This window comes from Podarcis bocagei (genome assembly GCF_964188305.1).
Source record: "Podarcis bocagei genome assembly, chromosome: 2".
In the NCBI taxonomy this organism is placed as follows: Eukaryota; Metazoa; Chordata; class Lepidosauria; order Squamata; family Lacertidae; genus Podarcis; species Podarcis bocagei.
In genome coordinates, this window is record NC_138126.1 from 62,451,722 (window position 1) to 62,470,636 (window position 18,915).

General features: G+C 45.4%; 1 protein-coding gene across 2 annotated transcripts; it reads left to right on the plus strand.

Annotated features, from left to right (window-relative positions):
* Window positions 1-348: 348 nt before the first annotated feature.
* On the plus strand, window positions 349-18,472 carry GFRA3 (GDNF family receptor alpha 3). Of its 2 annotated transcripts, none has more exons than XM_081181055.1 (8): window positions 349-612; window positions 7,438-7,716; window positions 8,908-9,000; window positions 9,833-10,160; window positions 11,404-11,513; window positions 12,189-12,323; window positions 14,451-14,590; window positions 15,055-18,472. In XM_081181055.1, the coding sequence occupies exons 1-8, from the start codon at window positions 567-569 to the stop codon at window positions 15,193-15,195; spliced, it is 1,272 nt and encodes a 423-aa protein (XP_081037181.1). In that variant the 5' UTR covers window positions 349-566; the 3' UTR covers window positions 15,196-18,472. The 2 variants fall into 2 exon arrangements, with proteins under 2 accessions (XP_081037181.1, XP_081037180.1); XM_081181054.1 differs by lacking the exon at window positions 349-612 and adding an exon at window positions 4,532-6,039.
* Window positions 18,473-18,915: the final 443 nt, after the last annotated feature.

An 18,915-nucleotide genomic window follows, 5' to 3' on the forward strand; every position in this document is an offset into this window, starting at 1 on the left:
ACAAAAGCGAAGGCGACACGCCCGTTTTCCCGGGCGGCGTTTTCAGACCTTGGGGGGGGGGGAATAGACCCGTCCTCTCTGCTTTTCCGGACGAGGTTCCACAGCTCACAAAATTCAAAGGCAACAGGGGCCGCTCCTCCTCCTTGTGTGAGGGGAAGCGTCCTCCCAGCGCCAAAAACCAAACCCCAGGGCCACGACGGGGCTGACCCCGTCCCCTACTCCCAATCCATACCGCTACCCCACCCAGTGATAGCAAGCGCCCTAGCGCGAGGCGGGCCATTCCTGCCGCGCTCCACCAGGGCGCTACTCCTGCGCCCCTCCCCTCCCCTCGCGCGCCGGCGGCGAGTTCCCGCCTCCCGCTGTAGCTCCGCGCGCGCACCTGCCCAGCGCGAGCTGAGAAGGCGAGTCCCCGCGAAGGCGGGACGACGAGGGCAGGCTGGCAGCAGGTGGCCACGCGAGGCTGCCCAGTCCCCGCTGAACTAGCGGAGCATGTGAGCCCTTCCCTCGCAAGACCGGCTCGGAGTGGAGTGACCGCGCGTGCTGCGCCTGCTGCGCTTCCCTCCGCCATGGGCCTCCCTTTGCTGCTGGGGCTGCTGCTGCTCTCCCGAACCGGTAATGGGGCGTCGTGGGCGGCGGGCGCCGTTAAGAAAGGGGTCCGGTGCGGGTAAAAGGCGGTGTTGGATCTGCTGTATGTTTTCTACCCTATCCCACCCTACCCCACCTCCGTTCATGGGGGGCTTGCTTGGCGCCCCTCGCCGTCGTGCGGGGCTGGCTCTGGGGTTGCGGGCATAGAGAATTGGACACTCTGGGGCGGGTCAAGGGAGAAGTTGTGTGTCCATCCGCGCCTTTTAGCTTTTGTTTTGAGCCCGCTGTCTCTAATAGGACCATCCTTTCTCTGTGTTTTTTTTTCCTGTCCCAAGGCAAAGAGGGTCTGGAATCCTATGTCCGTCTTGCTGCGAGGCGAGCCCCCTGAGCGGACTTTGCTTCCATGTAAGCCCGTTCAGGATCGGGCTGCGCGTGTCTCTCGGCGGGGCGGTGTCTGGACAGTCGTCCAGGTTTCTGATCCAGCGCGCGCTCGGCGTCTCGGATTTGCAGGCGGCGACGGGGAGGACTGTCTGACCACCCTGTTTGCTAATCACTTTGGGTGTGTTCAGGCTAGGCAGATCCCCGATGGCGTTATTGATGGGTGCTGGGAGAGAAAGGAAAGAGGGATGTACGATCATATAATAGGCTACGGAGGAACAGCGCAGTCCCCATTCCGCCGCTTGCTAACGGAGGGGAGAAAGTGCCTGTTGCTTACGGGGTAGCTGATCTGCCGGAATAAAGATTTGATCGCAGATTTCCATTTCGAGTGCCAGGCTGCTTTCTCTGTCGGAGAAACTTTCGGCAAGTGACTGCCAAGCTGTTTGCTGGACAGAGAAGGGCTGTGACCCTTTCCTCAGCCGTAGAGTTAGAGCCGCTCCGCAGCGCGCTGTAGGAGCAGTTTGCAATGTGCAACTCGCCTGCTCGATGGGGTCGTGTTCTTATAAATTGGCCCGAAATTAGATCTGTGTATGTTCCGATTGTGGAATACGATCAGAAGGGTTTTTCACATGACGTTTATATATATTTTAAATATATGCATATGTATGGTCTGCATTTAATTTGCATATCCTACACTGGCTATATTGGTTTTTAAATTGCGTTTCACACTTGTCAGGGGCAACATCAGGGGACAGCTATCTCCGTCTAGCTCTGTGAGCTTCCCAGACAGATTTGTTTGATACAGAGTACTGTTAGGTGGAGCCTTGGTCTAATATAACATAGAAAGGTCTAATCAAACATGGACAGCTCTTGGGTTGCTAATGCAGGAAGGAAAGATGAAGAGGACCATTTTAAAATGAAATGCACATTCCATCTGATGTGAATTTTAGCATGCCATTATCTGTCATGCTGCTGCGGGTGGAATCTTCCAAGGATGACCTAGAGCTCTCCAAAGCAGCTCATGCCATGGGGCAGTGAGGCGCCGGGGGATGTTGGACAGCCACTGAGCCCTAGGAAGCACAGGCACCTGAAGGTGCAGGCTTAGTTAGGCACTGGAGTGCAAGCCTGAGGAACAAGCACTACACCAGATTAAAGTGATACTTGTGTGAAAAAAACTATTCACGAGTAGACCAAATCCTCAGGCAACCCAGATGCTGCTGTGCTCAGACTAAAAATCATTCAATTCATGGCACAAAGTGCTGTAGCCGTAAATTTGCTCCATTGCCCTGATGACCGCATCCCTGTCTACCTAGCTGTTCAATTCAAGACCTCCCCCACATCTCACATTTTGACTTCAGATTGCCTTTGACCTTGCTTCTTAACCTGCCCCTGGGTTTGAACATGCAACTAATACCAAACTGAGTCCAGTACTGTCCATGGTTAACTGTCAGCTGCTCTGTCCTTGAATCACCTGGAACAGGACATTGTAAACTAGGGAAATACTGGTAATGGGGTTGGTTTTTTTGTATCATGAATGAAAATATCACAGAAAGGGCTGTTGTGTTTACTGTATCTGTGATCTGAAAATATAAAACATGCTTTTGTTAGAATAGCTCTAATCTGCTCACTTTCCTGCATTAACAACATTAACACATGCACAGATTGCATGGGAGTGAGTCAAAATGCTTTGTCAAACATGAAAACACTATTCTGCTTTCTACCCTGTATTAACATAATTCACAAGTGACTCATTCCAGACTAAACTAATATGAAGACTTCTTTTATTTTTGAAACTTGTATTCATCTTTAGTTTGCGTGGTAGAATTGAACTCTTACCTTTGGGATAAGGCAATATAGAGTTTTAAGGCTACAATCCTATGCACATTTACTCAACAGAAAGGATACAGTGAGCCCTTTCTGTGGTGGCTCCCTGCTTGTGAGATGCTCTCTCCAGGGAGGCTCACCTGCTGCTTTTTTGCATATCTTTAGATGCCAGGAAAAAACATGCCTTTTCTCTCAGGCCTTTGGCTTATTAAACAACCTATGGCCTTTTAAACTGTGTGTGTTTATGGGTGTTTATTATTTTTGTTTTACTATGTTATGCATTTTTGTTTTTTATATTGTAAACCACCCTGTGATCCTTAGATGAAGGGCAATAAAGAAATTTAACAAGTAAATGAAAATATACTGCTTGGTAAACAGGAGTAGGGTCAGCCTTTATGGAACCACATGCATTGTTCACTTGCAGGGAAACCAAATTTCCTTCCTTGGATCCCCCACAGAATTGGTTCACAAACTTTAATCTAGAAACATAACACAATGACGATTATATTAATTTTAGATAGATATACCACTGGCTGTACCACTGGCTGGATGCTGGTGGCACTGTGGTCTAAAGCACTGAACCTAGGGCTTGCCGATTGGAAGGTTGGCGGTTCGAATCCCCACGACGGAGATTCTCGTTGCTCAGTCCGAGCTCCTGCCAACCTAGCAGTTCAAAAATACGTCAAAGTGCAAGTAGATAAATACCGTATTTTTCGCTCTATAGGACACACTTTTCCCCCTCCAAAAATGAAGGGGAAATGTGTGTGCGTCCTATGGAGTGAATGCAGGCTCCTATAGTGCAAGTAGATAAATAGGTACTGCTCCAGCGGGAAGGTAAACGGCGTTTCCATGCGCTGCTCTGGTTTCACCAGAAGTTGCTTAGTCATCCTGGCCACATGACCTGGAAAACTGTCTGTGGACAAACGTCGGCTCCCTTGGCCAGTAAAGCGAGATGAGCACTGCAACCCCAGAGTCGTTCGCGACTGGACTTAACTGTCAGGGGTCCTTTACCTTATTACCACTGGCTACTTTTAATGACCTGGGAGATATGTGTGACCACCTGTACTGAGAGATGTTGAATCAGTATCCATCACAAGCGGTAAGAAACACAATAAGAGTCCTGATAGATCAGATTGAAAGTACATCTAGTCTAGCATCTCATTTCCCATATCTACAAGCCAGCTGTCTCTGGCAACTCCGCTAGTAGCACATGAACACAACAGCACTCTCCTGATGTTGTTCCCCTTTAGCTGGTATTCAGAGGGAATCTGATTCTGGAGGTAGTATATAGCCAGCATGGATAATATTCTTGATTGAGTAATAAAGAGTAATTTAGTAGTGAAATGTGATGTTTAGCACTACCCATCTGCTATATCACTGACTTTCTGTGTGTATTGAAACAGCATTTGGTGGCATTATATTTGTCAGCATTTACTTCTCTATTGAAATTATGCAGAACATCATAGCTAATGACCCTATATCCCTTGCTTCTCCCTTTTGCATCTCACAGGGCATTGGTAAACAGTATGGTAGTTAGCAGCATGTAGCATTTTAATCACCATGTAAAAATGGTGAAGGTTATTATTTTCTCTAGAGAAACTGCTCAGTTTCTTTTTTGTGGTTTAAACCCCTAGTTCATGCATGACCAAACTTGGCCCTCCAAATGTTTTGGGACTACAATTCCTACTGTTAGCTAGGGATGATGGGAGTTGTAGTCCCAAAACATCTGGAGGGCTAAGTTTGGCCATGCCTGCCCCAGTTCATCTGCTTACCTGCCTTTGAGCTGTTCCCCTGGGCTTAATTGATCCAGAAAGGGTGATCTGTGCTGGCGCTCATTACCTCCTTGCATCCTTGCTTCTGCAAGTGGCACCCTAAAATTCCAGGCAGCGACAGAGGATCTAGGCCGAGCATTGTCAGATCCAAGACATTACGCTTAATGCCAGACTGCAAAGGTTCATTAGAGCTGCTGTGGGCCTTGGGCACCAGATGACAGGTGAGGAGCCAACCCTGCAGTAGAACAACTGTCCCACTTCAGCTTCAGAGAGTGCTATAGCTGAAACTGGTTGTGCACCAGCAGCTGGTGTTGGAAGCTCTTTTGCAGTCCTTGTTGGGCACACTGGGCAAAGAGGACCTGTTGCCTGACCCCTTGTTGCTTGTTATTTCTCTTTTTTCCCTGGGCAGCCAGCTATCCATCCTGGCCCCACTTCCCTTCCTCTACTTCTGCTTCTCCTCCCTGGTGCATGTCTCATTTGCAGCCAGCTTCTGTTTCTGTAGTGGGCTGTACTCCTGTTGGCTGTACTCCCATCCCCAAGGTTTAGGGGACTTCCTGCCCAGGTAGGACAAGGTTGGTGGTTGGTAGTGCTCCCCCACACCCAGGGGTAAGCCTATCACTGGCACAACACTTCCATCCACCTGGCTGCTCTTTGGATTGTGGGCTGTGATTGCCCTGATTAGACAGTTGCCTGGCCCTTCCTCCCTTCCCTACACGAATGGTTGTGGCATCCCTGCAGATGGTTGTGTTCCTCCTGCCATACGAGGTGTGGTGGTGGGAGAGACATGGAAGATGGTTGCAGCAGCTATACTTTGTAAGACAGGTGCCCCCTTTCCCCTGCATATCTCTGTGGGATGCTCTATAGCCAAATCCCTGCCATACATTTAAAATACATCTAAAGCACATGGCTCTCTAAAAAATTCTGGAAACTGTTATCTACCCATCACAGAGTCACAATTCTCACAATTCTATGTGGGAAGCCCATGTGCTTTAAGTGTATGCTGTGGAAGTGATCTGTCCGAATTTCATAAAGTCTGTTGTTAAGTGTATAGTAAGAATGCTTGGGATTCAATAGATGTTAACCAAGCCATAATAAAAATTGAAAATCAATATGCGAAGAGAAACACTGAATGTAAATCAAAAGCACACTGGGGGAAATGAGAGATGGTGGACAGGAATATGAATGTTTTAGAATGGGGCCATATTTCTATGTTGGGGTGGGGAACCTTTTCAGTTTGAGGGCCACATTCCCTCATGACACACCTGAGAGGGGTGGGAAAAGCCGGAGACAAAAGTGGATGGGGCTCTTATTTTTCTACCGAAAGCTCCATTCCCAGCCACACACATGCCAGAGATTTCTAAAGGCCCTCATGCACACGTATCTTTCCATTTTCCATCCAGGCAAGGAAGAAGCTTTACCACAATCCAGGGATACATTCCAGACAGACAAAAGCACTTGAGGAGAGCACCGTGCAAGGCTGGTGAGGGACAAGGCCAAGCTAGAGGAGTTCAGACCTCAAGGGAGCCCCAAGGGCCAGATAGATCTAGTGGGCCACATTTGGACCCTGGGCCTGAGTTCCCCCACCCCTGTTGTATGTGATAGAAATTTGAGGAGCGTTTCATTTCTGCAACTGCCATTTTTCAAGGACAAGAACATCTGCCCTTCAAGCATGGTTCAGTCTGCGCTGTTCTCCATTTGGCTCACATTCAAATATAGAAACCACTGCAGTAACTGGTTGGACCTGAAATGAGTCTATTTATTAGTGGTTATAGTAAGATGCCAAACGTGATACCAGGAAGTCTGTCTGTAGCTGTCATTTCTGTCACTTATGTAAATATCAGGACGTGAGTTTGGAGCTGGTGCCAAATTGCTGAAGTGGACTGGAGGTTCAAACAGCACTGCTGTCAAAGACTGGGCCCATCTATTTTACCAAAATGTAGATTTCCACCAAAATTCAACACCAAAGTATAATCCTGCCCAACTGGACACTGCTGCTTTTTTAAAAAAAGGCTTTAGAAACTCTTGATTTTATGTCAGAAGAATAGATTAAAGTATGGAGATCTTCCTTTCTTCTAAAAAGCATTTAATTCAAGGAGTGGTGATCTTTACATGCTAGCAATTATCAGTTGCCAACAGCAAGAGGTAGATAAATGTAGATTTGTAAAAAGAACTCTCATACACATCCGTTGGAATATCAAAATAAAAACCATACTATAGCAATGGGAGGAATTAAGTGTAGCACTATGGCGTTTGTTTTGTCACAACAAGCTTTTCAGCTTGCCAGATGGAACAACACCCTTTCTCTTCCTGCTTTACACTGTTTTGAGACTTCTTCCAAATCGGGGACAAAACTAGGCTTTATTTCACCCGGGTCAAAGGCCCAGTTTGGCACACCCCCACCCCTACATTTACACACACACACACACACACACACACACACACACACACACACACACACGGAGCCTCAGTGGGAGTCCTCTGGAGGCTTAACATAGGGGAAGAGAAAGACTACCCCCCTCCCCGTAGTTACAGCTCTGACTGAACTCACCCCCCCCAAAAAAAGCCAATGGGGGGGGGACAGTGAGGGAAGTCCTGTTGCACTAGCTGGAGTCCTTGTCTTTGCTTCCTCCAGTAGGACTTGTTACTTGAATCCCACACATCTCCCCACCACCACCACCACCTTGATAATATGAACAACAGGATAGGCAAAGCATACATGTGTGCTAATCCACATTAGTGATTGTGGCAGTATAAACATTCCAGATTGCTTAATTCAGCAAAAAGCAGGAGCTTATGCTTGTGCCCTTGAAGGGATGAGAAAGTGGCTGCAGTATGTGAATTTATGAAATGCTAACACACACTCTCTCTACTTGAACAGGAGGCCTCCTTGTTCTCTCTCTTGATCAGCCGCACACCTGTATAACAGCAGAGACCCTTTGCTTGGCTGAGCCTGCCTGCAGCGCCGCTTATCAGACCTTGCAAAACTGTTCCCAGTCTGTTTCCAAGAGCAGTTTCCTCCCTGACCAAGAAACCAGGAACAGATGCTTCGCGGCAGGAACATTTGTAAGAAACAGTTATTTTCAGGAATGCAAGTGTCACCGGCGCACACGAAAGTTGGAGCAGCTGTGCCTGCGCATCTACTGGACTGTTCATTTTGGTGAGACAGAAGCTTTGCTCACTTTTCATTTTGTATTATCACTGGTGGCGGGAGGATAAGAATTGTGTGCCCCACTCCAGAGCAATACCTGAATATCTGGGAGAAGACCCTTGGACCTGATTGCAAAAACAAAACAAGAATATTTGCACCAAGTCAAGACTAGCAATTGTCTGGCTGACTAGAAAGCGTCTCCCCAGGGTCTCAGGCTTCCTACTCTAGCCTTGTTTCTTGAAATTCTTTTTAACCAGAGATGCTGGGGGTTGATTTTTGGATCTTCTGCTATGGCTCCTCCCAAAGAATAGAAAGCTATTAGAAACCCATTGCTTAATTTTTGCTACCTTGAAATTTTATTTTCCACGATGGTTTACAGAAAGAATAAAAACATATATATTTGAATGTTTACATTGACAATATTCTAAAATAGATGTCAAAATCAAAAAAGATCCCTCATAATTGTTTTTTAGACTGAGCAGGATATTAAGGTGTGGTTCTTCTCTTTCTGTTAATTAAAATCTTAAGCATTTCCTGCTTAGTTTTATGTGCCCCGGCCCCCGCATTAAGGAGCCAACTGGGAACATGTAGATAGACTTCTTTTCCACATGCAGCTGCCTGCAAGTGCTCTCCCACGCTGAAGGTGGAGGGCCTTCTCTGTTGTGGCCTCTCCTTTATGGCATAACATCATCATCAACAACAACAATTTATTATTTCTACCCTGCCCATCTGGTTGGGTTTCCCTAGCCAGTCTGGATGGCTTTCAACAGAACATTAAAAACAGAATAAAACTTCAAACATTAAAAACTTCCCTGAACAGGGCATGCTGTCCCTTGGGGCATTTTCACTTTTTTGCTAATTATTTTTATTGGTTTTCCAAAGTTTTCCTTGCACCTACATTAATAAATGTTGGTACCAGGCAAATAGTTTTCAATTCACCCAGTTTTTTATGAAATTATTTTTTAATGCTGTATCATTGTTTTTAATTTAGCTCTGAAAGAATTTTAATCTGTGCTAGATTGACATGTGTTTTAGCTTTGTATTGCTCTTGTGCTTTTATGTAAATGGATATGTTTAGAGTTGCATTCTGCTGCCTTGGTTACCTTTTTTTAAGAATTCATATTTTGTGATTTTCTGTTTTATTCATTACACACATAACTTATAGTGTGACTCCTAAGTAAATAAATTTATTTTGCACAGATGACTTTCATTTAGAGGTGTCACCCTATGAAGATGCAGACAATGAAGACTCTTCAAAGACCAATTACAACAAACTGTCAACTAGGATTTCAGGTAGAACCTATGCTAACATTTGGTTGTCTTTTCTTTTCCTCAGGACCTACATACTACAGCTGAGTTTTTTTAGGGAGAAAGGAAATGTTTTATAAGCAATTTAAAGGTAGCGTCAAGCAGACTAATGCTAGGATGCCAGGGTAAACATATGGTCTAGAGGTGAGGGATATCAGCATAGACCAAAAATAAAACACAAACTCAAATCTGAAAGGCAGAAATAACTGTTATTATAATGTAACAAAGCAGAAAGTATAAGACTCGCAAAGATAAAGTAGTCCTGTGAGGTAAAGTTTCCACAGAAAAAAAGTTTTAGTCTGAGAGGAATCTTCTGGGGGGTAACAGCAGTAGCAGCCAAAAGAAAACTCACTGGGTATGTAGAAGGTATCACACCTTTTGATGTGTGTACACAGAGAATAGGAGTGCGCCACCCACCAAAACTCTGGCCTAGTATAAAATCTTCCCAAATGAGGTTCTGCATAAGGGTAGAACCCATCCATGTGATTGCTTCCCCCAGCCTTCAAGTCTACTCTGATGCTGCACAGAGTATCTGGGTAGATTACCCAGGGCAGCAACACCAGTGTGCATGGTGCTTTTCAGAGCACAGAAGGACAAGTGCCTACTCCAAGGAGTCTACAATCTAAAGCTTCACACAGGGCAAACTATGAAGGAAAAGGAAGCAGGTGTAAATAAATGAATTTCTGAATTGCAAAGTGATATTGGAAATTGCTTCGACTACATTTTCTTCGTGTTTAATCCACATCTTCATGGAAATAATCTCTGGAACCCACTACATATTCTTGTCTTTCTGTGACTTTTGTTGGCTCCCATATAGCTATGGATAGGACAAATCCCTGCCTGCATGCCACAAACGTTTGCCACTTGAACCACAAGTGCATGCGTCTGCGCTCACTCTATGCCCAGACCTGCAGCACAGAGACCACCTGTGATCGGCGCAGATGCCACCGACACCTGAGACACTTCTTTGAGAGGATCAGCGCGGATTTCACCAAGAGCCTTCTCTTCTGCCCTTGTCAAGACGAGGTCTGTGGTGAGCGGCGCTGGAATACCATTGTCCCGGAGTGCTCTTTCCAGAGCAGCAGCAGCAGCAAGCCAAACTGCCTCGTCCTGTTGGACTCCTGTCTGAAGGACAATATCTGCAAGTAGGTCTGGCACCAAGGGCGTTGGGGTGGCCGCCATAGTAAGCTATTAGTTGTATGAGGCACAAGTAACTGGATCCTCAGGCGGATTGTACACTTGATACAGTAAAAGAAGGAAATAAAACTATATGTTTCCATAATGCCTAACAATTTAGATAGTACCAGTCTATACACATTTTAATTTTAAAATGCAATCTTATGTTTTTGAAACAGCAGATCAGGAAAAGCATCACCTAAATCAGGGATGGACAATTTCTACATACTTGAGAGCCACTTTATTCTCCAGACAGATGTCTGTGAGCCAGAGGTGGTCAGTTTCATAATAAAATTGGAGACCATCTAGTAAGAAGGACTTTGCTCTTAAGGAGAGCATATGCTCAATATGTATGTTTATAAAAGGTAAAGGATCCCTGGACAGTTAAGTCCAGTCAAAGGCAACTATGGGGTGTGGCGCTCATCTCGCTTCAGGCCAAGGGAGCCAGTGTTTGTCCACAGACAGCTTTCCAGGTCATGTGGCCAGCATGACTAAACCATTTACCTTCCTGCCACAGCGGTACCTATTTATCTACTTACAGTGGTGGGCTTTTGAATTGCTAGGTTGGCAGAAGTTGGGACAGAGCAACAGGAGCTCACCCCATTGCGTGAATTCGAACCACTGACCTTCCAATCAGCAAACTCAAGAGGCTCAGTAGTTTAGACCACAGCGCCACCCAGTCCCCTTTTACGTTTGTATATTACATTAAACATGTGAGAGATGTAGGACTAACATGTCTGTTCTATAAAGTATTTTTGGTTAAGCCGCCAGTTGCCAGAAAACACTGCTTCAGGGGCCATGTAAGCCATGAGCCATCAGTTGCCCATTCCTAATGTAGCTACAGTGGTGCCTCAGGTTAAGAACTTAATTCGTTCTGGAGGTCTGTACTTAACCTGAAACTGTTCTTAACCTGAAGCACCACTTTAGCTAATGGGGCCTCCCGCTGCTGCCACGCCGACAGAGCATGATTTCTGTTCTCATCCTGAAGCAAAGTTCTTAACCTGAAGCACTATTTCTGGGTTAGCGGAGTCTGTAACCTGAAGCGTATGTAACCTGAGGTACCACTGTATTACTTTTAAGATGAAGATCTATGATGTTGCTTGGCTTTGCATATAAAGTGACTTTGGTTTATAAACTACAGGACAAATGAATAAAGCAATCTCTGTGGTGGTAAAGAAAGCCCTCGTTCTGATAGTTGTTATCTTCCACCAGATCCCGGCTGGCAGACTTCCAAGAGCAATGCAAGCCTTCAGGCACATCTTCAGATGGCTGCTCTCCGCACAACCACGCTGCATGCCTGGAGGCTTACATGGGGATGGTTGGTATGTGCTGGGCCCAGAGGAATTCACTGGGAGCTTGATGAGGGTTATACCATTAGACATACCTGGGTGTGTGTGTGTGTGCAATGTAAGGTCCTGCCTTCCCTGTCTATGGAACAGAGAGTGAGAAAGGAGCGTAAGTTCTCTGAGCTGTAGGAAACTCCCTCTTCTGAAGACTTGGTCCATCTTCCTTCCCCTTACAGCTGAATACTATTCCACTTTCACGTTCACTCTGAAGTTGGAGGAGGAACATTAACCATCAGTTTCTTATGTTAGGTGGTTATTAGTCATGGTAACGAAATGGAGTATCCATGTCTGGAAGCACTACACCTCTGATTTTGATATACTGATGCCAGAAACAGGATCACTTCATGCCCTGCCTATGAAGCATTTGGCTGACCACAGCAACAGTGTGGTTATGCTTTAGTTAATTACAATTTTTAAAATTAGATATATTTTTATACCTTTCCCTCCCGCCAATCTGGAGCACAGAGCTACTTCACATCAGAAATCCTTAGAAAGAGTTTGAGATTGGCAGGATGTTGAATTGAGCAGATTGAGATAGCACATTCTGGGGTTATGGAAAGCATGCCTAGACTGGTGGGTCTGTATCTTTTGACTCATTGGTATTCCATATGGGAAAATTCTGACTCTTTGTTTTTTTCGGTCTTGAAATAGGTACACCTATGACCCCCAATTATGCCAGCAATTCCAGTACTGACGTCACACTGTGGTGCTCCTGCAAGGACAGTGGCAATCAGAAGGAGGATTGTGAGCAAGTCCTCAGCTCCTTTGCCAGCAACAGATGCCTCAGTAAGTCATCCAAACATATGCCAGACATTTAGTCCATCTACCCCTATTAATTGTTATCCCCTTTTCATAATAATACTAGAAGTCAACTTTTCTCTGATTAATTTAATTTGGCAGCAGATTCAGGACAGGCAAAACAAAGTACTTCTCTATCCAGAGAATTCACTGCCACTGGATTTTATGCATATATTAAATTTAAATCCACCTTTTCATTGAAGGCGCTCAAGATAATGTGTTTTATAAAGGATCAGAGAAGTTCATAAAAGAAAGATCTGTCAACTTATTCGTTGTTTAGAAACATCCATAATATTAGAGGTTGTATGTCAGAAGTTGGCTACAAACAGAGACATCTTGTTCCGGGGTGGGAAACCTTTGGCCTTCCAGCTGTTGTTCCCATCATCCCTGAGGGCAAATTGTCTGGGTCTGATGGGAGTTGGAGTCTAGCAATAGTTACCCCTTCCCATCTAGCTACTGGCCTCTTGCCTACATACAAATTTACCAGAGGCATCTAGTCAGCCTCTTTTGGAAACAAAGGTCCTTTCTTCTGATCCTTTAGGGTACTTCTAGGGTTCTTGTTGCTCATCAAGCAAGGGATGGGAAACTTGTTATTATTGGGCTACAGCTCCTATATCTCCTGACTATTGACCATGTTGACTGGTCAAGTGTTGGAATCTAACAGCATCTGGAAGACCAGAGGCTCCCCACCCCTGTTAATTAATCACTCCGGCATTTACAAATTCATTTGTTCTAACTAGTCCAATGGACTTTACATCAGCTCATTGATCCTGCTGCTTGAGCATAAAATCAGATATTGGCCCTAACTTTGTCCATGTCCTCCTCTCTGTCTATTATTGTCAACACATCTCTTAAAATGTTTGGTCTTGCTAAGATTTAAATATTTTATGACTGTAAAAGCTCACAGAGGACGTAAAACAGAACCAAAGCTTGCTTGTTAAACATTTAATACCTCGGCTTCTTATCTGTTGATTATATTTATGGAAAAGTTTTTCATGCCCCCCCCCTTAAGATTTGGGCTCTTCTTTGACCAAACGTGCTGCTCCCCTTTGGAAGGAAGATAAGCCATGCCCCTGCAGACATTGGCTGGTCTGTGTTCCCTGTATGCTCCCCTACAGCATGGAAACAGCAGCCCAGCTAAATCACGACACCTAAAGCACAGTGGCAAATTCCGGAGTAGACTTGCAGTGGGTTAATTGCCACATGCTTCAGCAATCAAAAATCAATTAAAAAAAATTGTTGATTCACTAAAATCAATCACACAAGGAGTGTGCAGTGTTTTCTTGCTCAAGAGCCATATCCCCTCGTAGGCAACTTTGGGGGAGGGGGGCACACATGCCAATAAGTGGGTGGGGCCAGGGGCAAAAATGAGTGGATTAATAAAAGTGGCTCCTAACTTGGTTCAGCAGGCTGTATTCAAGCCATGCAAAAAGTCAGAGAATTCCATACAGTGGTGCCTCGCAAGACGAAATTAACCCGTTCCGCAAGTCTCTTCGTCTTGCGGTTTTTTCGTCTTGCGAAGCACGGCTATTAGCGGCTATTAGCGGCTTTAAGAAAAAGGAAACAAACTCGCAAGAACTCGCAAGACGTTTCGTCTTGCGAAGCAAGCCCATAGGGAAATTCGTCTTGCGGAACGACTCAAAAAACGGAAAACTCTTTTGTCTTGCGCGTTTTTCATCTTGCGAGGCATTCGTCTTGCGAGGTACCACTGTACATGACTACACAAACACTTCTCTCTGTCATTCAGGCAAGCAAGAGGCGATGGTGCAGTTCAAGGACATATTTGAGTCAGAGAAAAGCACTCAAGAGCACAGAGCAGGGCTGTTGAGAGTGTGGCCTGGGAAGGGGGCATGGCTTGGGGTGATTCATGGGGTTTGGAAGGGCCCCTGGAGGGCCACATTTGGCCCCTGGGTCTGATGTTCTCTCCCCCCCCCCCCGCAGTAGATGCATGCATAGCCAAAGCTGAGCAGAAAAGGTCTGCTGGCTCCCTCTCAGGCCATTTCCAGGCACCAATGCATGGCTGTCTTACAATAATTTATCCTGAATGTGTAACCTGACTCTGTATACATGCATTCAGGTCCTCACACAATCTCCTGCGTGTTCTCTGCTTTACAGGAAGTGCAATCCAGTCTCAGATGATCTTAAACCAGAGGAATATGGAGGTTCAGGAGCAGCTGCAGTTCACACCTTCCCTGAATTTCCAGGGAGATGCCACCAGCACAGATGGCACAGTTTTCACTTCAGAAATGCGTTGGGTACGAACCGTTCCTTCTGTTTGACACAAAGCCAGCTTCTTCTGAATCCGTAGCAGGGATATGGGGAACCTGTGGCCCCACAGAAGTTGCTGGTCTCCAAGCTCCCATCCATCCAGTAATGAGGGACGATGCAGCTGCAGTCCAGCAACATCTGGAGGACCACAGGTTTCCCATTCCTGATCTGTAGCGTAAGTGGAATCAGGTATGTTGTTATGCGCCTGTAAAGCAAATGGTTGGCATAACAGGGTTGCTTTAGTTAAGTGTGTTCTATTGTGAGAGAAGGTTGAGCAAAGAAGCTGGCACCTTTGTTCCCAGGGATGTCCTCAGGTCTTCTGAGTAGAGCAGGGGACACCATGCAAGTGGAAATGGTGCTGGTGTGGAAAGGAGGGATTCAAATGAGATGTTGTGACGGACAGCAGATGTATCCAGTCATGAGTTCTCTCTCTCTCTCTCTGCCTTTCTAGGAAGCTGAGAAAAGTAAGATGCAGCCAGAGGTCCTCATGCAAGACGGAAGATCGTTTCCTAACTCTGTCTACTCTGGAGCTCATCTTTCTTCACTCACTTTGACCTTCACGCTGCTCCTTCTGTTACTTTGTCCGCCATAACATCATACATCTGGCATTGCTCCTGGCTTGTATTTCCATGAGAAGTGAAACTGGACATTGTTTCATGCCAAAGAGGAAGCACTGACCACCGCAAGCCTCTTCCCAGTGCTCACCCCCTTCTGCCTAGAACTCTGCCACTTTCACTCGCTGTTCTATGCAATGTTGGCATGCCTGTGAAAGGAGCAGGGGTGCTGGTTCTCTTTCCAGTGCCCACAAGGAAAAGAAAGCAGGCAGCTTGGAGATTCTAGAGACCTATTGCCTTCCAATTTTTTTTATTTTAAGAGGAAGGCACCCATTGCCTCTAGACTAGCAAATGAAATGCTATTTCTGGCTTCAGGCTTCTGCCCCCAAATCTGGATTCTCTACTTTTTGGTGGTGTTCAGGGCCATGTGTGTACGCATGTCCATTTCTTTAGACATACAAAACAAAACTTGACAGTGATGCTAAATTGTATCCTCTGCACTTAACCCTTTCTGCCCCTTTGTTGTGACTCATGAGACATTTAACACCTCAGAGCTTGGCTGGGCTTCTGTATTCATCTCAGTAACTTTCCTGTCTGGTATTATATGAGCCTTCTAGGCTTTCATAGGAATTTGCATGCAGGCTTACTAAGATTTTACCCACCAGAGTTTCCTCAGAGCAATGAAGTCTCTCCCCTGAGCTGCAGAGCAAATATTTTTTTCCATATGTGGCTACCAAGCATCCCTCCACATGTGTTTCTTTACATTCTGTAGCACCAGACATTTATCCATAATGTAATAATTCCAGATGTAAAGATTTGTGTGGTGTAAACTGCTGTTCATTTGTGCTGCAGTGGAATGTTGTCCATTTTTAGGCACACATTAATAATTCACACCCCCATTGTGTCTCCACTTCCTTGTTGGCTGGCTTAAATTTTTGGAAGAGGTAGCAAGCTAACTGCTACAACCTCCCTGTGTTGCTGTTTGGTGGCTGTGAAAGATGCAGTCAGTATTGCATCTTGTTTCTCTCCTACTCCCCAAGAAAAATAGACAATGTTGTGGTTGCCAAAGTTTCCTGCCCTATATTTGGGAGTGGGTGGGGAACAAGGGCACAATCCATCTTTCTGTGAATGTTCTACCACATCAACCAGTGACGATAATGCCTCTGTGAATTTCATGTTTTTCTCATCCAGGTATGAGTTACTTATTTGTGTCCAGTGAAGGGGTCTCTGTACTGCCCACCAGCATAGGCTCTGTTTCTGTGTACATTTACTGGTAGATTTTGTCTCAAACATTGAGGTATCATTTGGAAAGGCCTGCCAATCCATTCTGCAGTAGTAATGGTGTTTGTTATTATTCCAGCTCTTTACTGAAGGCAAAAAAGGATTTGCTTGTACAGTGGTACCTTTGGTTGCGAATGGGATCCGTTCCGGAGGCCCATTCGCAACCTGAAAAGAACGCAACCCGCATCTGCGCACACACAGTTTGTGATTTCCCGCTTCTCCACATGCGCATGACGTCATTTTGCGCGTCTGTGCATGCGTTCGCGGGGAAACCTGGAAGTAACCCTTTCCGGTACTTCCGGGTCGCCGCGGGACACAACCTGAAAATGTGCAACCTGAAGCAAACGTAACATGAAGTATGACTAGCGTTTTTAAAATGTTTGTAGCTGGTTGTAGCTGTACAAATAACTTTGAAAACATTTCTTCTGAAAAACAAGGCAAGGAATGTGAAAGGGTTACAATAAAAGTTTATTGGGTTTTTTTTAAGAAAAAGAAAACAAGGAAAAAAATAAATATTGGGTTTGGCAGTGTAATACTGGCACAGAATATGTATTGGATCCAGGCACCTCAAGTGTTGTGGGAACCCAGACCTTGGAACAGGCTTAGTATCCATATAAGCTGAAAGCTTTCGCAACAGTGCAAATGTTTTTACAGCATTCCTTAGGGTAAGCAAGCCCTGAGTGGAAAATCATGGGAAGTCTTAAACTTCATTTGTAAATGCTTTCTCATAAGCCAATTTGCATTTCACTACACTGTTCTCTATTCTAGTTCAGTTTCCAAATCAGGCTTACTTATACAGCATAGCAAGTTACAAAAATAAATTCAGCAATTTTATCCAGCTAAGAAGCATACTTATTGTAAGATTTCAAGTCCACAACCCAGTCCGCAATAGGTCCAGTACCCATGTGCAGTGGGATTGGTCCCAGTAGAGCAGGGGTCACCAACCTTTTTAGGCCAGGGCATGCTTGTGAAATTTTGAAAAACTGCTGTGAGCACCAGTCATAAAATGATGGCTCCAGAGGTGTTTAAATTACACAAAATGGCTACCTTGGGGCATGGCAGAATATATAATGGCTGCCACATCTAAAAGAACAGAAAAAGAGACAGGGCCACAAAATGGCGTGGGAGTGGCCCACAACAGTGCACACAGCCCTGCCATCAATGGGGGGGGGGGGGGAAACCTCAGCCTCTTGGGTATTCAAAGAGGGAAGCTCTTTGCACCTTCTCTCTGTTCAGAATGTAAGGGAGGGTGTCCAGTCCTGGCATCCATGGAAATGTGGGCATGTTTTTAGACTGGGGGGCTCAGTGCAAGCAGCAGTTGAGCAAAATATTGTGCATTGGATTTTTAAGGGGATTATTTACGGAGACCTTACATGGGAACCATAGGAGGTGCTTGCAGGCATGCTGGCAACCCTTGCTTGAGCTTTGTTTTCTTGCTCTCCCTGGTTAGAGTAAGTGGGTGCCTTCTTAGGTCCACGTACCTGTCTCACCATCCTCTTTCAGCCCCGCTTCCCCCTGTCACTTTGCTATAAATTACTTGTGCTCCAGAACATAAACTACTTGCTCTGTGGAGGGAGAGAGGCTGTATGGTCGTAGAGAAGTGTGGTCCCTTTCTCCTCTTACATGGGTAAGTGGGAGAAGGGGCAAAACTGCTTGCTGGATCTGCAGTGGACTGGATCACACCCCAACTGCTTTTATTTCTAGTACATTCCACTGAAATTTCATTTTCCGTATCTGGCTGAAGTGACACAGTATTGAGTCTCTGTTGACTTTTCAATGTTGTGACGTTATTTCCTGCTAATTAACATAGTAACAGTGTTAATTTGTCTCTATTGAATACACCAGCAACTCTCATGCCTTTGTTAAAGCTTCAGGGCAATAGAAATCTCTAAAATGTTATCTGTCTTCAAAATACAATTGGGGTCTCTTGGCAAACAGAGGAAGCAGGAGCATTGAGAGCTGCTGTAATGTACATTGCAGTATCTTACAAATGTGGTTCAGACTATAATATCCAAAATAAAGTTTATCTTACAACTCTGGGAGTTCCTTTCCTTTACGTTCAGCAAAAAATGCACAAAATGTCAGTTCTATCTAGTGATGGCACAGTGCAGGCAGCTCTCGCACAACAGGTTTGAAAATGAAACCAAACCAGAGAGAGATGTCTAGTCTCTCCTGGCAACCTATGGTGTTAGAATTCAATTATGTTTATATAACTTGACACAGGAAGCATTGATCCTCAAGCCTCAACTTCTCTATGTGTTGGCATTCATCTGCCTCGAGAGACAATGGAGTGTGCCTCCGGGGGTGAAGTCAAACCGCTGTGCTAGCAGCACCAGTAACCTCCCCAGGGTGCAAGTCGTGGTGGTGTATATGGAGATCCTGGGCTTCCCAGACAACGACCCCCTCTTGGCTTCACAGACATAGTCCAAAGACAAGCAGAGCAATATGTTCAGCACCAGCTTGGCTGCAGGAGTTGC